This window comes from Haliaeetus albicilla, chromosome 14, assembly GCF_947461875.1.
Source record: "Haliaeetus albicilla chromosome 14, bHalAlb1.1, whole genome shotgun sequence".
Lineage (NCBI taxonomy): Eukaryota > Metazoa > Chordata > Aves > Accipitriformes > Accipitridae > Haliaeetus > Haliaeetus albicilla.
In genome coordinates, this window is record NC_091496.1 from 20,719,665 (window position 1) to 20,736,658 (window position 16,994).

The window sequence follows — 16,994 nt, forward strand, 5'->3', positions numbered from 1 at the left end:
CATTCTCATGATGGCGGCGGCGCGCCAGGCCGACGGCCGTTGCTTCCTCAGACAGCTCTCTACCACGCCCCCACCCCCCCCGCCTCTCTGCGCACGCGGGGAGTTCCAATTGGCCCGGAGCGTGGCGGGCGCCGATTGGACCACGTTCCCTCCGCTCCCCTGCCTCGCACCAACGAGCGCCGGCGGCCGGAGCGTGCGTGGGGCTGACGCGGAAATCTGAATGGAGCTCGCGGGCCGGTTGCTGCGGGGGCCGGGGCGGGGCGAGCCGAGCGCGCCGCCGTCGCTGAGGCGGGCTGGCTGCCGCGGCTGGGGCGGCCCCGCTCCGTCTGCCCGGGGCGGCCCCGCTCCGTCTGCCCGGCGCTCCCCGCGCCCTCGCCATGGGGCCCGGCCCCGCGCGTCGCCCGGGCCGGGCGCCGCTGGCCGTGGCGCTCTGCGCTGCCCTGTTGACGCTGCCGCCCACCCTGGGCGCTGGCGAGCGGCGGCGCCTGGCGTGCTCCACCTGCCGGGGCATCGCGGACAGGTTCAACCAGGTGGGCGGCGGGGCGGCCTCGCGGGGGGGTGGGGGCGGCAGGCGGGGGCCTCCCCGGCCGGGAGCCGGCCGCGGCGTCCCGCCGGGCGGCCCGAGGCGCGGTGGCGGCGGCGCAGGCCGCTCCGAGGGGCGGCCGCCGGGCTCCGGGCCGGTCAGCCGCGGCGGGGCCGCCGGGGAAGGCGGCGGCAGCGCCCGGCGCGGTGCGGGTCCGCGGCCCCGGTGGCAGGCCGGCTCTCCGCCCCGCGGCTGCTGAAGCCCCCCCCCCCCCCCGCCCCTTCCCCGGGCCGAACGCCGCCTTAGGGACGGCGTCTGGTCCGGCTGGTGCGCGGCGGGGGGTTTGCTGCCGGCTTCGGCGGCGGCGGTGGTCCCTCGGCCGGTGGGTCACGGAGCGGCTGCCCCCCCGGCTTTGCTGTCCGAGGAGGGCTGGCGCCTCGGAGCGAAGAGAGCGGCTGCAGCATGCCCGGCGCCGTGAGCGGGGGCTGGCGGACAACGTCGTCCTCCGAAACGCCGTCTCTGTTGCCGCTTGCAGCAGCCCTGCGTGGTGGCACGGTAAATTAGGCAGCGAGGGGCCGCTTCGGCTTGTGACAGATGCTTAATGCTCTTTGTACCTGGCTTGGTCGATCGCTTTCACTGCGGAGGTCTGTTGCAAGGCACGATTTGGGTAGGCGTTCGGCCGGGGAACGTGTGCCGATCACGGTGAACGGTCCTGTCGTATGGTTGTGCGTTTAGGTTACGACACGGTGAAGACTGGGCCAAGTACCGTCAAAACTGAATGAAGCAGAGGTCCCGTTCAAGTGATTAATAAAGTTCCTGAGGACTTGAAGGAGATGGCTGTGAAGTTTCATACGTGTATGGTTTTTGACAAAAATGAAGACTGTAACAGGGCCTTGTTTGGGCTTTGGGAAAATTGAGTCGTGTTATCCTATAACCTACACTTTACCAGTTTTCACATTGTCACTAGCTGTTTCTTTCGCTTAGCAATTTGGTCAGCAGCTTCAGAGCTTTACTGAAGTCTCTGCATGGCGCCTTTCACAGTTGTCGTACAAGCATTGCCCTTAATCTTTGTTAGAAACAAACCTTATGTAACTTACGTTCTCCTGGTACTTTTCATTTGTAGGGATTAGCAGATACAGCTAAAAAGAACTTTGGTGGTGGAAACACTGCTTGGGAAGAGAAGACGCTGTCAAAGTATGAGTCCAGGTAAGCTGTCTCAGTACTTCTCATTCGGCTACGTTTAATGTCTACTGTGCGTAACTTCACCGTACCAGTGTTTGGCCGGAACGTAAATACTGAATGTTGTAGCTAACGTTTCATGTGTCCAAGCCTTGAATTCTTATTGATTAAAATGTAACATTACACTATAAAGAGTACAGTAAAGACTGAAACTCCTTATTGATGCCTTTATTTGTCTTGTTTCTGGAAAAAAAAACAAAGTTAATACCGTCATTGGTCATAGTAGGTTTTTTTTCTATTTACTCGTTAAAGTCCTAAAGTGGCGATCTTTAAATAATGGTCAACAGTTAATTGGTAGTCATAAAAAGTGTGGAGTACTGTAATACTTGTTTTAGAATTAAAGCAGTATCTCCTCCCTGGAGTCGTCACTATTTCAGTGCCAAACAGAAAACTAGAAGAGATGCAGATTACTGTACTCTTGTATATATGTTTGATTGCTGAGCAAAGTGATCTGGTATCTTTCTTCCAAATTTCAAATTCACTTTTTAGTCTTAGTTGGAGCATTCAGATGTAAGGGTGGGATTTCTGAACCTCAGTTACTGTGAGCTTCATGGGCTTGTGTCAAGTATTAACAATACATGAAGTTTATTGTTGAACTTAGGAGAAAAATGCTGCACTAAAAATTTGCTGGGAAGCTAAAAATCTATCAAACCTACACTCTGCAGACATCATAAGTGCAAGCAAGCCAAAGTCGTTCTTGTGGTCATCGTTCTCATTTATTTTGGGGGGGTTTGAAGTAATGTTCATTAGTGCTTTATTCTGATATTTGCTTTGTTTTGGAACTAATTCAGAACACAGCATAAACTGATAAAGTATTCTAGGCTGAAGTCTAGCTTCTCTGTCATGTCTTGAGTGGTGTCAAATGTTTAAATCACGATTTTCCTTCTCTGGTTGTAGCGAAATTCGTCTTGTAGAGATCATAGAGAATCTGTGCGACAGTAGTAACTTTGAATGTAACAACATGGTAGAAGAGCATGAAGAACATATAGAGAAATGGTGGTTCAAACTGTAAGTATTGAATTTTTTTTGTGGAGATCTTGGTGTGGATAAGTTATCTAAGAGGATGAACTACTAATGTTAAATCTTGTGCCTGAGCAATAGCAGTATGGGTATGTTGTGGTTTAACCCCAGCCAGCAACTAAGCACCACGCAGCCGCTCACTCACTTCCTGCCTCCACAGTGGGATGGGGGAGAGAATCGGGGCGGAGGGGGAGTAAAACCTGTGGGTTGAAATAGAAACGGTTTAATAGGAGAGAAAGGAAGAAAATAATAATAATAACAACAGCAATAAAATGACAATAATAATAGTAATAATAAAAGAATCAGAATATACAAAACAAGTGATACACAATACAATTGCTCACCACTCGCTGACTGATGCCCAGTTAGTCCCTGAGCAGCGATCCCCGCCCAGCCAACTGCCCCCAGTTCCTACACTAGATGTGACGTCACACGGTATGGAACACCCCTTTGGCCACTTTGGGTCAGCTGCCCTGGCCTGTGTCCAGGCCACTCCCAACTCCTTGTGCCCCTCCAGCCTTCTTGCTTGCTGGGCTTGAGAAGCTGAAAAACCCTTGACTTAGTCTAAACACTACTTAGCAATAACTGAAAACATCAGTATGTTATCAACATTCTTCTCATGCTAAATCCAAAATGTAACACTATACCAACTACTAGAAAGAAAATTAACTCTATCCCAGCTGAAACCAGGACAGGGTAATTCTTCATTATCCTTCAAGAGTTGCCATTGGGTACAGCTGGGTTCAGGCTGACTTTTAACAGCATGTGGTGCTGTTACTGTGTTCTTTTTTATTTTCAATTCCGGAAGTGTTGCACCAAAGCATCCAGTCTGGCTTCTCATATACTGTCTGCTCAGTTACCAATGGGGTGTTGAGGCAAACTAACATTGGAAAACTTTGAGGTTTGTTACCTTTTTTGTTTTCCTTTGTCATAAAACTGCAAGGGACTCTCTGATTCTTGTGGGGTTTTAGTTGGCTTTCTTTTCCTGAAACGATATTTTGTTCTCCTGGCAATCAAAAAAATCATTGATAAATAATAAATGTAGAAGTTGGATCTCTTGAGGATGGCAGTATAGCAGCTGGCTTTTCTATCTGCCTTATAAGCTAGCCTGTGATTTCTGTTATAACTAAGCTTTTCATATACCATTATGAAATATAATTAATGCAAGGATGGCATTGTAGCATTTAAATCTCTTCGGATCTTTTTTTTAATTCCAAATCATGTTTCTTCTAAGTATTTTCTTTTTTTACTACTTTAGACTGTCAGCACTCTCAATCAGCTAGAATGCAATAGGGTGAACTACCATTGTAACATTTTATAACTGGATAAGGATTTTTGATAACCCTCTTTGCTCTTAATGACTGCTTTATTACTTTATGCTTTTACCTAACTATACAGGAACATGTATACATTAGCATGCCATTTGAATGGAATAGAATAGCATAGCATAGAATAGAATATTTCAGTTAGAAGGGACCTACAACAATCACCTAGTCCAACTGTCTAACCTTTTCGGGGCTGACCAAAAATTAAAGCATGTTATTAAGGGCATTGACCAAATGCCTCTTAAACACTGACAGGCTTGGGGCATCAACTTCCTCTCTAGGAAGCCTGTTCCAGTGTTTGACCACCTTCTTCGTAAAGAAATGCTTCCTCATGTCCAGTCTGAACCTCCCCTGATGCAGCTTTGAGCCATTCCCTATCACTGGATCCCAGGGAGAAGACCTCAGCACCTCCCTCTCCACTTCCCCTCCTCAGGAAGCTGTAGAGAGCAACGAGGTTGCCCCGCAGCCTCCTTTTCTCCAAACTAAACAAGCCCAAAGTCCTCAGCTGCTCCTCATAGAACATGCCTTCCAGAAGGGTGAGCTATGCAACCCAGAGTCTTAAATTTGCAGAACTGAAAGAAACGGGTCTTAAACTAGAGATTTTGACAAAGTAGACTTCCTAAAATAATCAAAACTATTCATAAAATACATTGGGTTTTGGAAAGTTTCTGTATTTAATAGGCATTTTGAGTGCAATTGATTAACTTTGCCTTCTGTCCTTTAACATGCGATGTCCAAATGTCATTCAGTTTCTGTGGTTGTTTCCAAAGACAGGTTCTTTGTCCATGAATACCTTAGATCTTTTTTTGTAAGTTGTTACGTTACATGTGGTACTCAGTAAATTTACTTTTCAGGCCCTGAGCCTTGGAGTCAGTATGATCAGACGTAATAGTTTAGAAAGAGAAGCTGTACATGCCTCAGGAGTTGCTGAAGACTTCTGTCAGGCTACAGAATATCTAAGCCTTTACTAAAGTTTTTGATACTTAAGCATCATTGTGATACTGAGATCTGTGAATTGTCATTCAGAACTGTAGTAGTCCTCATGCTTGCTTGCAAAATAATATCTAGTGATTTCATTGGTAATTGGGGGTGTATGCTACTACTAGAGCAGCACATAAGTAACTTATTAATATTAAAGAAATCCTTCTAAAATAATACTTGATTTATGTTAAAAAAGAGGAGCAATTGTAACAGGCACCCTATTGTCAAGTTGGCAATAACTTGAGGAAATGTTAGTATCTGTCCTGGGTTATCTTCTGCATAGTTGAGATAAAGACACAGCAGTTATGTTGAAGAGAAAGACATAAATAAGACCAGCTAAACTATGTATAAACCTTCCCTAAAAATAAGGTGTTTAATAAAAAAAAAAAAAGGTGTGTGTGTGTATGTATCAAGATGAATTGATTTTATTGGTTGCTCTTATTTCACATTTTTCATAAATATAATTTATAAAATTTGAGTAGAGTCTGTTAATAGTATGGTAGTTTAAAAGGTATTAATCTCAAGTTGGAGGACTTCTAAAAATTGATTCCTGAAATAAGGTCGTCTTCAGAACAAAAAAAATACGTTTCTAATCTGTCACGTGCAACAGATTTCTCTGCTGCATTGTGCAGGTTCAATTGTGTGAGCTGGCTTTTAAAGACTTTTTGTTCTTTTTACTGATAAATTAATGTCTTTCATATACAGAAAGAAGAAGTATCCTGATTTGTTTAAGTGGTTTTGCATAGAAACAATAGAAGTTTGCTGCCCTGCTGGAACTTACGGACCAGATTGCCTTGGTAATTTTTCTTTTGAAAAATACAGTAGCAGATACATTCTTTTTACCTGTTTGTTTCAGTCGTTCATAACATGGACAAATACATGAAGTATGATATTTTCCGTGAGACACCAGCTGCTGTGTAGTATGTACATACCTGTTGCCTGATAGTTAGGTAGCTGCCTTGTGAGCATCCTGCCTGAAGAAAAGTCTTCCGGGCGTGAAGTAATGTACAAAGCTGTCAAGGATACTTACATGTGCAGAATCCATCTGATCTGATGTTCACATCTACACCTGACCCATGTTTAAAGGCTCCCTGTGACATCAAGTCTGTTGTTTAGGTGGCCTTTCAGAAGCTATGTAGACAACAGTTTCAAGAGTAAAATGGCCAAAACACTGTTGGGGATTAAATGAAGAAATTAAAAACTGAGGATTGGTTAAAAATGCAATGGCAGAAATTGGATAAAAGTAGGTAGGAGACAGCTGGATGAAAGTAAGGTCTTTGATGCAAAAGTGATAAAAAAGGTATTTTGGCCCCTGAAGTATAATTTATAAATCTATAAAACTTTGCACCTTGTTAGAGATCAGCTTTGGCCTCTTTAAATTGTTAACAATATAAGTGCCAATTCCCAGTATTGATCTAAATGACTGCTAGTAGGGTTTTTCCAACTGCAGTATGAGCATTCTCAGAAATCGAGAATAAATAAAGACACCAACTTTAGCCAGGAAGCTAAGAAAATAGATAAAATTTTAAGCCATGGTCTTTACCCCAAATTAAATTTATAACTGAACTTTCCTGGAGATTGTTTTGAGTAACTCTTACACTTGAATATATTACAGAGCATTCCTTGTTGCAAGCCTTTTGGTTACTCTCAAGGGAAAAAAGATTTTGGAAATTATATACTGGTTTAGTGTGACTTTTATTTTTTTTCTTTTTTACATTTTACTGTCTGTGAAGTGGTGCTGAAAATTCAGGTGCTCGTGGCTGAAAATAGGAAGTTACTCCCTTTAACATTTGATTGAAAAGTATTTTTGATCCTTTTTAGCTTGTCGTGGTGGATCGGAAAGACCTTGCCATGGAAATGGCCACTGTGATGGTGATGGTACCCGAGGTGGAGATGGCTCATGTAGCTGTAACAAGGAGTATACAGGAGATTTTTGTTTGGACTGTTCTAATGGTTACTTCAGTACCTTGAGAAATGAGACGCATTCTGTTTGTACAGGTAACAAAGTCTTTGGCACATGCTTAGATCTTTGTCTTCCTTCTTCAGTTTTTGTAAACAAAACTAGAAACAATTTAAAGTGACGAATGTAAAAACAAAAAATAGTTACAGTTTGGTCACTCAGCTTTAACTATTAATGACATGTCAGTCAGTTTGGAATTGTAAGGTTTTGCGATGTCATCCTTCCAGACTGCCCTTGATTATTTTTTTTTAATTTTTTTTTTTTTTTTCCTGCTTTAAATTAAGAAGCAGAATTCATTTATGTCCTGAGGGAGGCAGGAGGGAAGATCGAGCTTTGCCCCCACGTCACCACCCTCCCCCCACCCCCACGTACTGTACAAAAAACGAGCTGAAATTGCTGCACAGTGGACTACGTTGAAAGCTAGGTTTTCCTCATGTCTCAGATAAGCTTAACTGGAGTAAATGGGTGTGGAAACAGCTGATCTGTACTGTAGACTACATAGATTCCAGTTAAGTATGTCTAAGCTTAATTTTGAAACAAAGTCAGGTCGTAGGAATAAACTTTTTCAGTTGGTCAGATTTTCATCTGTTTTTACATCTTGAGTGAGATTCTGCAGCAGCTAAATCCTGACCGTGGGATCTAATAAAATTGTTTTTCAACACAATCTGTGTTGGGTTTTTTATCTGGCTGTGTAGTAATTCTTCTATATGATGTGTTTTATATTACAATATATAACATGCTGCTTATATATGCATATATAAACACTTGTGAAGTTCTTCAGACTAGTAGCACTTCACACTTCGCTCTTGTAGCTGGTTGCAAATGAAGTAGTCTGAGGATTCGTTAGGTGGGAGTGCTGAGCCTAGTGTTTAAACTGTTGTCCCAACCCTGAGTGGCTGAGCAAAGTTTATCTTCTTGATTTCCTTTTCCCAAATATTTTGGAAATTGGACCTACCACTTCTATTCACTAGAATTTCATGGCACTGTTTTAGTGGTGCAGATGACTGTAATTGCCAGGTTTGGCTTCCTGGGTTTTGTAGGAGTTTTGTTTTTGTAGGATAGAGCTGCATTTTTGTAAATGATACCTCCGTAAAGTCAAGATCTAATCTTGTGAATGGGGGGCTCAAGCTACTAAAATACAATAGCTTCCAATGAATCCTAAATAAGATTTTTCTTTGAGAATTTGTGTGACCAAACTTGTCTTGGAGTCTCCTAACAAAGCTCAGATTGTAGTTTTCTCTTATCTCAGCCTGCCATGATGCCTGTAAAACTTGTACTGGTTCAAGTAACAAGGACTGCCAAGACTGTAAAGAAGGCTGGATTAAAAATGAAGAAGCAGCTTGTGTGGGTGAGTAATGCTTGGTAGACTTCAAACAGGTTGTGTAGCAACGTTGGCTAGTGAGATTAGATGACATCACATTGAGTTTTATTGTATTTTATGGAACTGTTCTGTCAGTTTAGATTTCTATAGTTTGTATGTAGTCTGTCTTCCTTACTTGTTTCATATTGCAGGAAAGCAGTATTTCCTCCCCACTGATTGCTTGGTGATTATAGTTGTCTTTATCAAACTGTTCACTGTGAATCTTTTTAGTCTAGTGCAATACAGGTAGCAGAAAGTGTTGTGTTCCTTTTAAGATACGGGTTTTTGTGTTTATTTGAGTGCTAAACAGTACCCTGCTCTTTATTCAAATGATTTTGTCAACTACTGGAAGATTCCTGTCAGCTTATCTACATGTTTTTTAGTAATTGCACAATTGTCTTAACATTACTGTATGTTTATAAATGCTCAACCGTAATAGAGTTCAAACATTTCACTAGAAGCAAGGCATACTAACTTTTCCTATTATTGGAGAGAAATACCAGGCTCAGTGCTTCCATTAATTTCTTACCTATTTCTAGCTTAGCATTTCTCTTGGTTTATGAGGAAATATGTATGAAACACTTAAGGAAAACCCCAAATACTAAAAATACTCCCAAAGCAGGAATACACTAGGGGGGGAGTAGCACATTCTGTTTAACTGGTTGAATTTGACCCGTTAAAGACCCTTTAATGTCTGGAAACAGTATCTTAGAAATTATGTGAACACTGCTTCTTTTTAAAAGTGCTCCTGAGAACTAGGATTTGAATTACAGCTCCTGCGATACCTGCTTAGGCAACTGTTGAATGCTCCAAGAGCTTCTCCAGTGTTGTCTTCTGTACAGCTGTTTTCTTCCAAATAATCATTGCAACTGATCAAGTATAAATTAATTTGAGTAATCAGTAGGAATGATGTCTGCAGCAACAGGATCAGATAGACAGCAAGGGCACTGAAATAGGCTTTCTCTGTCTGAATTTTTTAGTTCAGTACTGTTGTACCCTTTCCTTGAAATCAAAAGACTAGCATGTTTTAACTTCCCAGGTAGAACTGGTTTTCAGCTCAGCTGGTTTTAACCATAACTGCTTTCTCCAGTTTGCTTTGTGTAGAAAACGAAGCAGTATATGTGTGTGCATTTGTGTAACTTTTTTAATACTTTAAAAAGTTCCATAGCTTGGTAATATAGGAGTAGAGAAATCAACAGTATTCCAGAAGAGTAGTCTGCTTATTTGTTATGATATTTACATAAAAAACATAAATGCTTGCAAAACTTTCACTTGAAAGTGACAAGGACAGCAGGTGTTCTGGAAGTTTTATTTAATTTGAACTCCTGAATTTCTGATATGTCTGTTATTGTCATCACAAAACATCTGAGGATCAGTTCTGATTTGTTAATGTTAAGTTTAAGCTGAACAAAACAGTATGTTACTTTTATGTCTAACGTTGCATATCTGATCCTGAACTTACTGTAAAATTAATCTCAATGCAGTCAGTTTAAGTTTATAGCTTCTGTGGGCCAGTTCTTAACAAGATCCCAAAGCATAGCATTCAAGTATTAATCTGTCTATTTAATCATTACTACTATTTTAGGTAACTTGTCACTTTTTATCTTTCAGATTTAGATGAGTGTGCTGCTTCTCCTTGCAAAGATCACCAGTATTGTTTGAACACAGATGGATCTTTCTCATGCAAAGGTTTATTTTTAATCTGCTGTTCTACTTTATCGTCTAATCTAATGCTAGAGGTAATGCTAGAAAGGGTGTGATACCAGGCATTTAGTACTATGTGGTCCAGTCCTGATTGGGTATCAGGCTTTAGACCTATCCTATGAGGAAAACAAGAGATTTATGGTTATTTCTACTCTACTCTCATGAGACCCCACCTGGAGTACTGCATTCAGCTCTGGGGCCCCCAACGTAAGAAGGACATGGACCTGTTGGAGTGAGTCCAGAGGAGGGCCACGAAGATGATCAGGGGGCTGGAGCACCTTCCCTATGAGGACAGGCTGAGAGAGTTGGGGTTGTTCAGCCTGGAGAAGAGAAGGCTCCGGGGAGTCCTTACAGCAGCCTTCCAGTACCTAAAGGGGGCTTATAAGAAAGCTGGGGAGGGACACTTTAACCTGGAGTGTAGTGATAGGACAAGGGGTAATGGCTGTAAACTGAAAGAGGGTAGATTTAGATGAGATGTAAGGAGGAAGTTCTTCCCTGTGAGGGTGGTGAGGCACTGGAACAGGTTGCCCAGAGAGGCTGTGGATGCCCCATCCCTGGCAGTGTCTAAGGCCAGGTTGGATGGGGCTTTGAGCAACCTGGTCTAGTGGAAGGTGTCCCTGCCCATGGCAGGGGGGCTGGAACTAGGTGATCTTTAAGGTCCCTTCCAACCCAAACCATTCTAGGATTCTATGTTTTCTTGTTTGGGTAAGCTGACTGACTTAAAGGGTGGTGCTTAAAACCTCAGATACATGAATTTTTATGCTTGAAATATTTTATCTTTAGCATGTGATACCAGCTGTGTAGGTTGCACAGGGGAAGGTTCTGACAAGTGTAAGACCTGCGCATCTGGATACATGAAGGAAGATGAAAAGTGTACAGGTTGGTGGATTTAGCAACACATGGTAGAGCACCAGTTAGCTCACTCTTTGGTTTTCCAGCTTATCAAAATGAACCCAGTTGTTCTCGTAGTAGCAGCAGAGACTTTCTTTATAACTTCCGTTATATTATTGGGCTAATATACATGACAAGGCTTAAAGGTGAAACTCCTACAAAAGGAACAAGGTATTTTATAGCGGGTTCAGGAAACAAATACATGAGTTTTTTGTCAGTTATCTACCACTTCATTAGAAGTGTCCCTCTGTATTCATTTTGTAACAGAAAGGCAGGAATGTAATGTGCATTCTGTTGTCTTTCTTTTAATCCCTAATGTCCAAGTTCAAATGATACTAATTCATAGTGAATTATAACATGTGAAATGATAGTAAAAAGAGTGAAATTAGTTTCTCTGTGGGGAATAGCAGAAGGTACACATGATCTTAAGTAGCTATCAACTATGATGATGTAGTATTTACAGGTTCCCTTCCCTTTGGTTGTACTTTGATGGCATCATTAGAAAATGACTGTGGGAAATCTTCAGTAGGTTAAGACAAGTGCCATTGCTTAATTCATTTTCCCACATAGGGGCCTGCAAAACATAAAAAAAATAGTACTATCTGAATAAATTTGAAACACAGTCTAAATCATGAAGAACTGTAACAGATTATTTTAACCGAAAAATCTGTTGCAGCAGCATTCTGCTCTTTGGTGTTTCTTATATTTGAATAGAATTTTGTTTATATGACTGAGCACAAGTAAGTTTTGTAACAAAATAACAGCAGTGGACTCTTCCTTTCCCTATCCTATCTCCAGATATAGATGAATGTAACCTTCCTGAGAAGGTTTGCATGAAAGAGAATCAAGACTGTGTTAATACTTCAGGTAGTTACAAGTGTGTATGTTCAGAAGGGTTTGAAGACAAGGATGGAACATGTGTTCAGATTCTAAAACCAGGTAAATGGCTTTTCAATGACAGATTTTTTTAAAATATATCAACAATTTGGAGGTGTATTTCTGCCTAAGGGTCTAGTCGCTTGTAAACTCTTCTGTATAATTTCTCATGTTCCTACAGCTGTGGTCTGTGTCAAGTAGTTTGTGGTGTAGTCCACATTCTGGCATGCATGTTTTCTTGCTTAAAGACAGTGGATTTTTTTAAATGTCCTATTCTTGTGTTGATTTTTTTTTTTTGCTTTACTCAAGGTTGTGTTTGTAAGTCACTTAACTGTCTGGCTTCATTATATAAAGTGAACTAGCAAATTACTGCTATCATAAAAAGGAGCTCTTCCTCCTCCCCACTTTTTTTCCTTTATCATTAATTATAATGACTTAGGGGTTTATCTGATCGCATGCAAGCTGCTTCAACTCACTGAAGTCTCAGAAAATTAAGCAGAATTCTTTTTGCTGGATGAGTGAGCTGAATTTATTTATCTTCTGATCACAAAAGTGCTAGAGCTGGTGTGAAGGTGAATATGGAGAAGGTATCTATCTTTCAGTAGTAGGAAGCTGTTTAGCTTGACTTAAACTATACCTTCAGTCAGAAAATTCAGGTGTAATTTGCTCTAGGATGTATGACGTATTATGGACAGAATTACATTCATTAGTGTTTCATTACTCCATTAGGCTTTTCTTACAATTCCAGAGTGAAAGACAGGATTATTTTGCAATAAAGGTTGTAGGAAAATAGGTGAGACAGATAAAGGTTGTCAGAGAATAGGTGAGACAGTCAATTTCATACCTTTATTTTCTTTCTACTACTTATCTTGTTTGGCGTTTTTGGTGTTTTGGTTTTTTTTGTTCCCATCCCCTTGTCCCCTGACTGCTTTTTCATCTTATACTAATAAGTTGTAAAGATCTATGTAGTATTGCTACTCAAGGCCATTCAGTTCAGACCTTATACTCTCAGTACGCACTGTTAGTAGTCCTTTAAAATCAGTTATGTACTCTTCCTGTGCTGATACTCAGGATATTAGTTACTATGTTTTTTTAATGTGGTCTGACATTTTATGAGAATAAAAGCAAAAGGAAAAGTTGACAAATTGGCTTAGCTTTTTTCTTAGATCAGTGCTTTTACCAATATAATAAAATGGCTGTGCTTTTTTAAAGGCTGTTTTAACATCTGAACCGAGCACTTTGCACTATAGAAAATAATTCTGAGTAATATGTGCTTTTTGTTTTCAAATACCACAATTTCTTCTGACAGGTCATGTGGAAAGGAGAAAGTTCACTGTGAATAGCTGAAAACAAAAGCTTAGAATAGAAATAGCTGTGCTGCTTTTTTCTTCCACTAACAATATCATACCAGTTTATTTGAAATGTTTTGTTTGCATCTAGGGGGAAAAAAAAATTATAAGCTTAGACTAGAAGGATGGTGCAAGTAGCTCTTCTCTATGGCTTTATTGCTTCTCTGGTCTTGATACAGATGTTGATTTGGGTTTCTCTTTAAAAAATTCCTATTGTCAAAAATTATATGGTATAATTAATAATATATTTGTATTCTAATTATGTTACTTAATTTCACAGGAGAGGAAGTAGAGAGTGAAACAACTGAGCCTTCACCTGCTGGACATGATGACTTATGATCTGCATTCAGAACCAAAAGACATTCCTATCTAAAGTTTTAAATTATTGGACTAAGTGTCTGCTAGCTGACATACTGTGGAAATGGTATTAAATATGCAGGTTGCCATTAAGATTTTTTTTTTTTTTAAATGGTGATAATCTGCTCTTTAAGCTGCATTTCTTTACTCTTAAATGCCACTTTTTATATAATTCTTCAAGAACAACACTCTAGATGGGTTAGTATAAAATTTGAATTAACATAACATTGTACCCAGCAATTGTAAACAATTTGCAGGTTTCTCATTCTAGTGCCTACTGAAAACTATCATCATTTGGAAGGACTTAGTTGCACTTCATAATTCAAGAAAAGTTTAGACTGAAGTTTGGTGTTTCTTGACATAAGAAATATTTCTATAACTGAAATACAGCTTTTAGAAATTGTCAAAGGGAATCTCTTTGGGGGGAAGCACTGTTCCCTTAAACAAAATAGAATGCCTAATACTGCATTCAATAAAAGTTTATTTTGTTGGAATGTGCCTTAAAAATTTTTAAGATGTTAATACCTTACTGTGTTGTTATGTCTGTTTTTCATTTAGGCAGTGGAAAAAAAAAGAAAAAGGAAAAAAATCCAACCAGAAAAAAACCCAACCGAAAAAAAAAAACCAAACACAAAACCCCAGAACCTTGTAAGCACTGTATTTCAGTTCAGCAATGAATTCCAGCACTCAGTTGTGCTGGAATCTAGGAGGGGGCGGGGGAGAAAAACCCAACAAAATCCCTCCACACACACTTTCTTCTAAAGGAAGAATTATGTCAAACTTAAACAAATTTCCAAAAGTAAATAGACAAGTCTTTCTTTCAGATACTTGCATTAAGTATGTAAGCTAGTTTATACAGTGATGAAAGGTAAGTTTGGCTACCACCTGTACTCAGTGGCTCAGAGTTGTTACACAACTACTCTCTAGAATTGATGAGTACCTGACTTTCACTACAGTCTACTGCTGCATGTAATAGCTTCTGTCTTTTTCAGAGCAAGCATACTACAATCAATTTATCTTGTTGTCTCTTATGCCATTTCAGAGGGAAAGCTAATAAGCATAGCATAGACACAACTTCCTATGTGTTGCCCTTAAGCTTGAAGGCAAGTATAAGAGCTAAAATTGATGTATTTTGCTGGACTATCACAGCTGTAAATAAGCTAAGGACCATCCAGGTACAGTATTTAAAGCTCTGATGAAAGTGAGTGAAGTTTGGAATACATTGCAGTGGTGGATACAGGGAGCATAAAGAGGGATTACAGAATACAACTAAAAAGAGCATAGCTGAGGCTTGGCTATAAGAAGTTATAAACAGTACCCTGAGGTAAGTGGAAATAAAAGGGGTATGAATAGGACTGACCTGTTGAGCAGTGAAGGCTAGACACCTGTATACTTCTGAAGACTTCTTTGTTCAGACTAAGTCACAGTTCAGTTTGTGAACAGTGCATGTAGGATTTGTATGTGCAATACATGTTTATGTGAATATTGTACAAAAAAGGATTCTGTTGGATTCTTATGTTAAAAGCTGTCTAAGCTGATCTTGTGTGCTGTAGTTTAAATACCCAATGGTATTAAAGTATCTTTAAGTATTCTTTAAGTTACTTCCCTTCAGCTATTATATCTAGATTTTTCTTATTTTGCCAGCCTGAGAATGAAAACTTTAGTGCTTTCTCAGCTGTAATTGCCAGAGACAGGCCTGTATGCCATGTATCTTTCAAGTTAAGTTGTAGGGTAGGTGTTGTGTTTAGTAAGTGCTAAATTAAAATGAGGAAAAAGTAGGCAGTTTGGGGAGCACACGGAACACAACTCAAGGATCTTTAGAGGTTTTTTAGTACAGGTGTAGCTAGTTATGGTAATATTAGGCCTTAAGGATCTTACAGGAATGTAGCTTGTCTTTGTTGCTCAGTCATTGACACTTTGCTCCCAGGTGTTCCAGATGATTGTCTGAATGGTCCTTGTTAATAGTAACATGAAATGTCTGTTCTGTTTAGAAACTACCATCAACCCATACTCAAGGGAATTGTCTCTCCAGTACAAATCTTCTATTAATGTTTCAAGACTGAAATAATGCTTCCTCATATGAAGAAGAACTTGCTATTCTAAATTCCCTTCAGGTTATTTGGGACTCTGGGGAGATACCTGATGAGGTTCTTAATTACGTTGTGGAAGCATTTGCTTTCCATTTCCTCCCCCTGCCAAGCTCTGGACAAAAAGCCCTAACTGAATTGGCCTTAGTTAAGCTCAACTCTGGTATGAAGTAATGAAAAACAAAAACTTCAAGAATTTGTTTTTTCTCTGGTGGTAGAGAGGAGAAACTCTTCCTAGCCTGACCTGCAAAAGTAATGAGAGTAGTCTGATATAACCAAACTGTTGTTCAGTTCCGGAGAATGTTTTCAGCTTTCCATTACCATAGTAGAACCATCAGAGTGTTGTTCCTTCGGAAACATATGGATGTGGTACCTGGGTATTAGGAGTCACTAATATCTTTTTCCTCAACCGTCTCGCTCCCCAGCCCCTGATTATTAGCACCTATTGCTCTGCATTGATAAGTCAGGGGTCCAGAAAGGTAAATTCAAATATTTAGAGCTTTCTGTGAAGGAATATTTATCAAGTATGTGACTTGATCAATATTTAACACTATGCTACTGCCTCCTGCCCTCTCAATGCTGAGTTTCTAAAGAGTTAGTCCTCTTGTTTTATTCTGCATCCTCATTTTACTACTTCAGACTGTAATTACTGCTCTGTTTTAGAGGTTGGAACTAAAAACTATTTTGACTGAATTAATTCTGGCCCACCCTCTGCCCCTGCCTTGAATAGAGTGGGGATTGGACTTCTAGTTGTGTTGGGTTTTGCCCCTCATAATCAGAATGAAGGGGGTAGGGGAGCAGGATTTAAACTGATTAGCAGAAACTGGCAATGAAAGTCAAGTGCTTTGTGTTAGCCAAACCAGTTCAGGGTATGAATGTTTTCTATTGTATATGTTAACAGCTTAGTGCTAAAAAAAGTGAGCTGTTCCCATTGAATTTTTCATTACTTTGTAAGAAGATCTGGTAATGTAGTGCAAGACTTTGTTCTTAATGTTGCCTGGAATTACAGGTCTGATGTCAAACTATATGAATATGTTGGTGAATACTTCAGAAGTGATCTAAAGTATCCAACAAACAAGATTTGTTCCTTAGTGAAGTGTTGGTTAGGTACTTTTGTCGTAAATACCAAGGTGAACCTTGAACCTCTAGATTCACACCTATTATTTTGTAAACTTCACACTGTATGGTATCAAACTAAAAATGGCATCCCTTTTGCTAGTTTGTCTTGCTGCTACTTTGGGGTTTCTTGACCTAAGACTAAGTGCTTTTGCAATGGGAAATACACTATTCAGTACCATCTAGGCACTTTAAAGGACAAGATT

The 16,994-nt window shown here is 40.4% G+C and overlaps 1 protein-coding gene across 1 annotated transcript; it reads left to right on the plus strand.

Moving 5' to 3' along the window:
* Positions 1 to 311: 311 nt before the first annotated feature.
* Positions 312 to 14,079, plus strand: CRELD2 (cysteine rich with EGF like domains 2). Its single transcript, XM_069801933.1, has 10 exons — positions 312 to 530; positions 1,647 to 1,729; positions 2,660 to 2,770; positions 5,794 to 5,885; positions 6,910 to 7,086; positions 8,298 to 8,396; positions 10,020 to 10,097; positions 10,896 to 10,991; positions 11,802 to 11,942; positions 13,509 to 14,079. Exons 1-10 carry the CDS (start codon positions 378 to 380, stop codon positions 13,565 to 13,567), a joined length of 1,089 nt encoding a protein of 362 aa, XP_069658034.1. The 5' UTR covers positions 312 to 377; the 3' UTR covers positions 13,568 to 14,079.
* Positions 14,080 to 16,994: the final 2,915 nt, after the last annotated feature.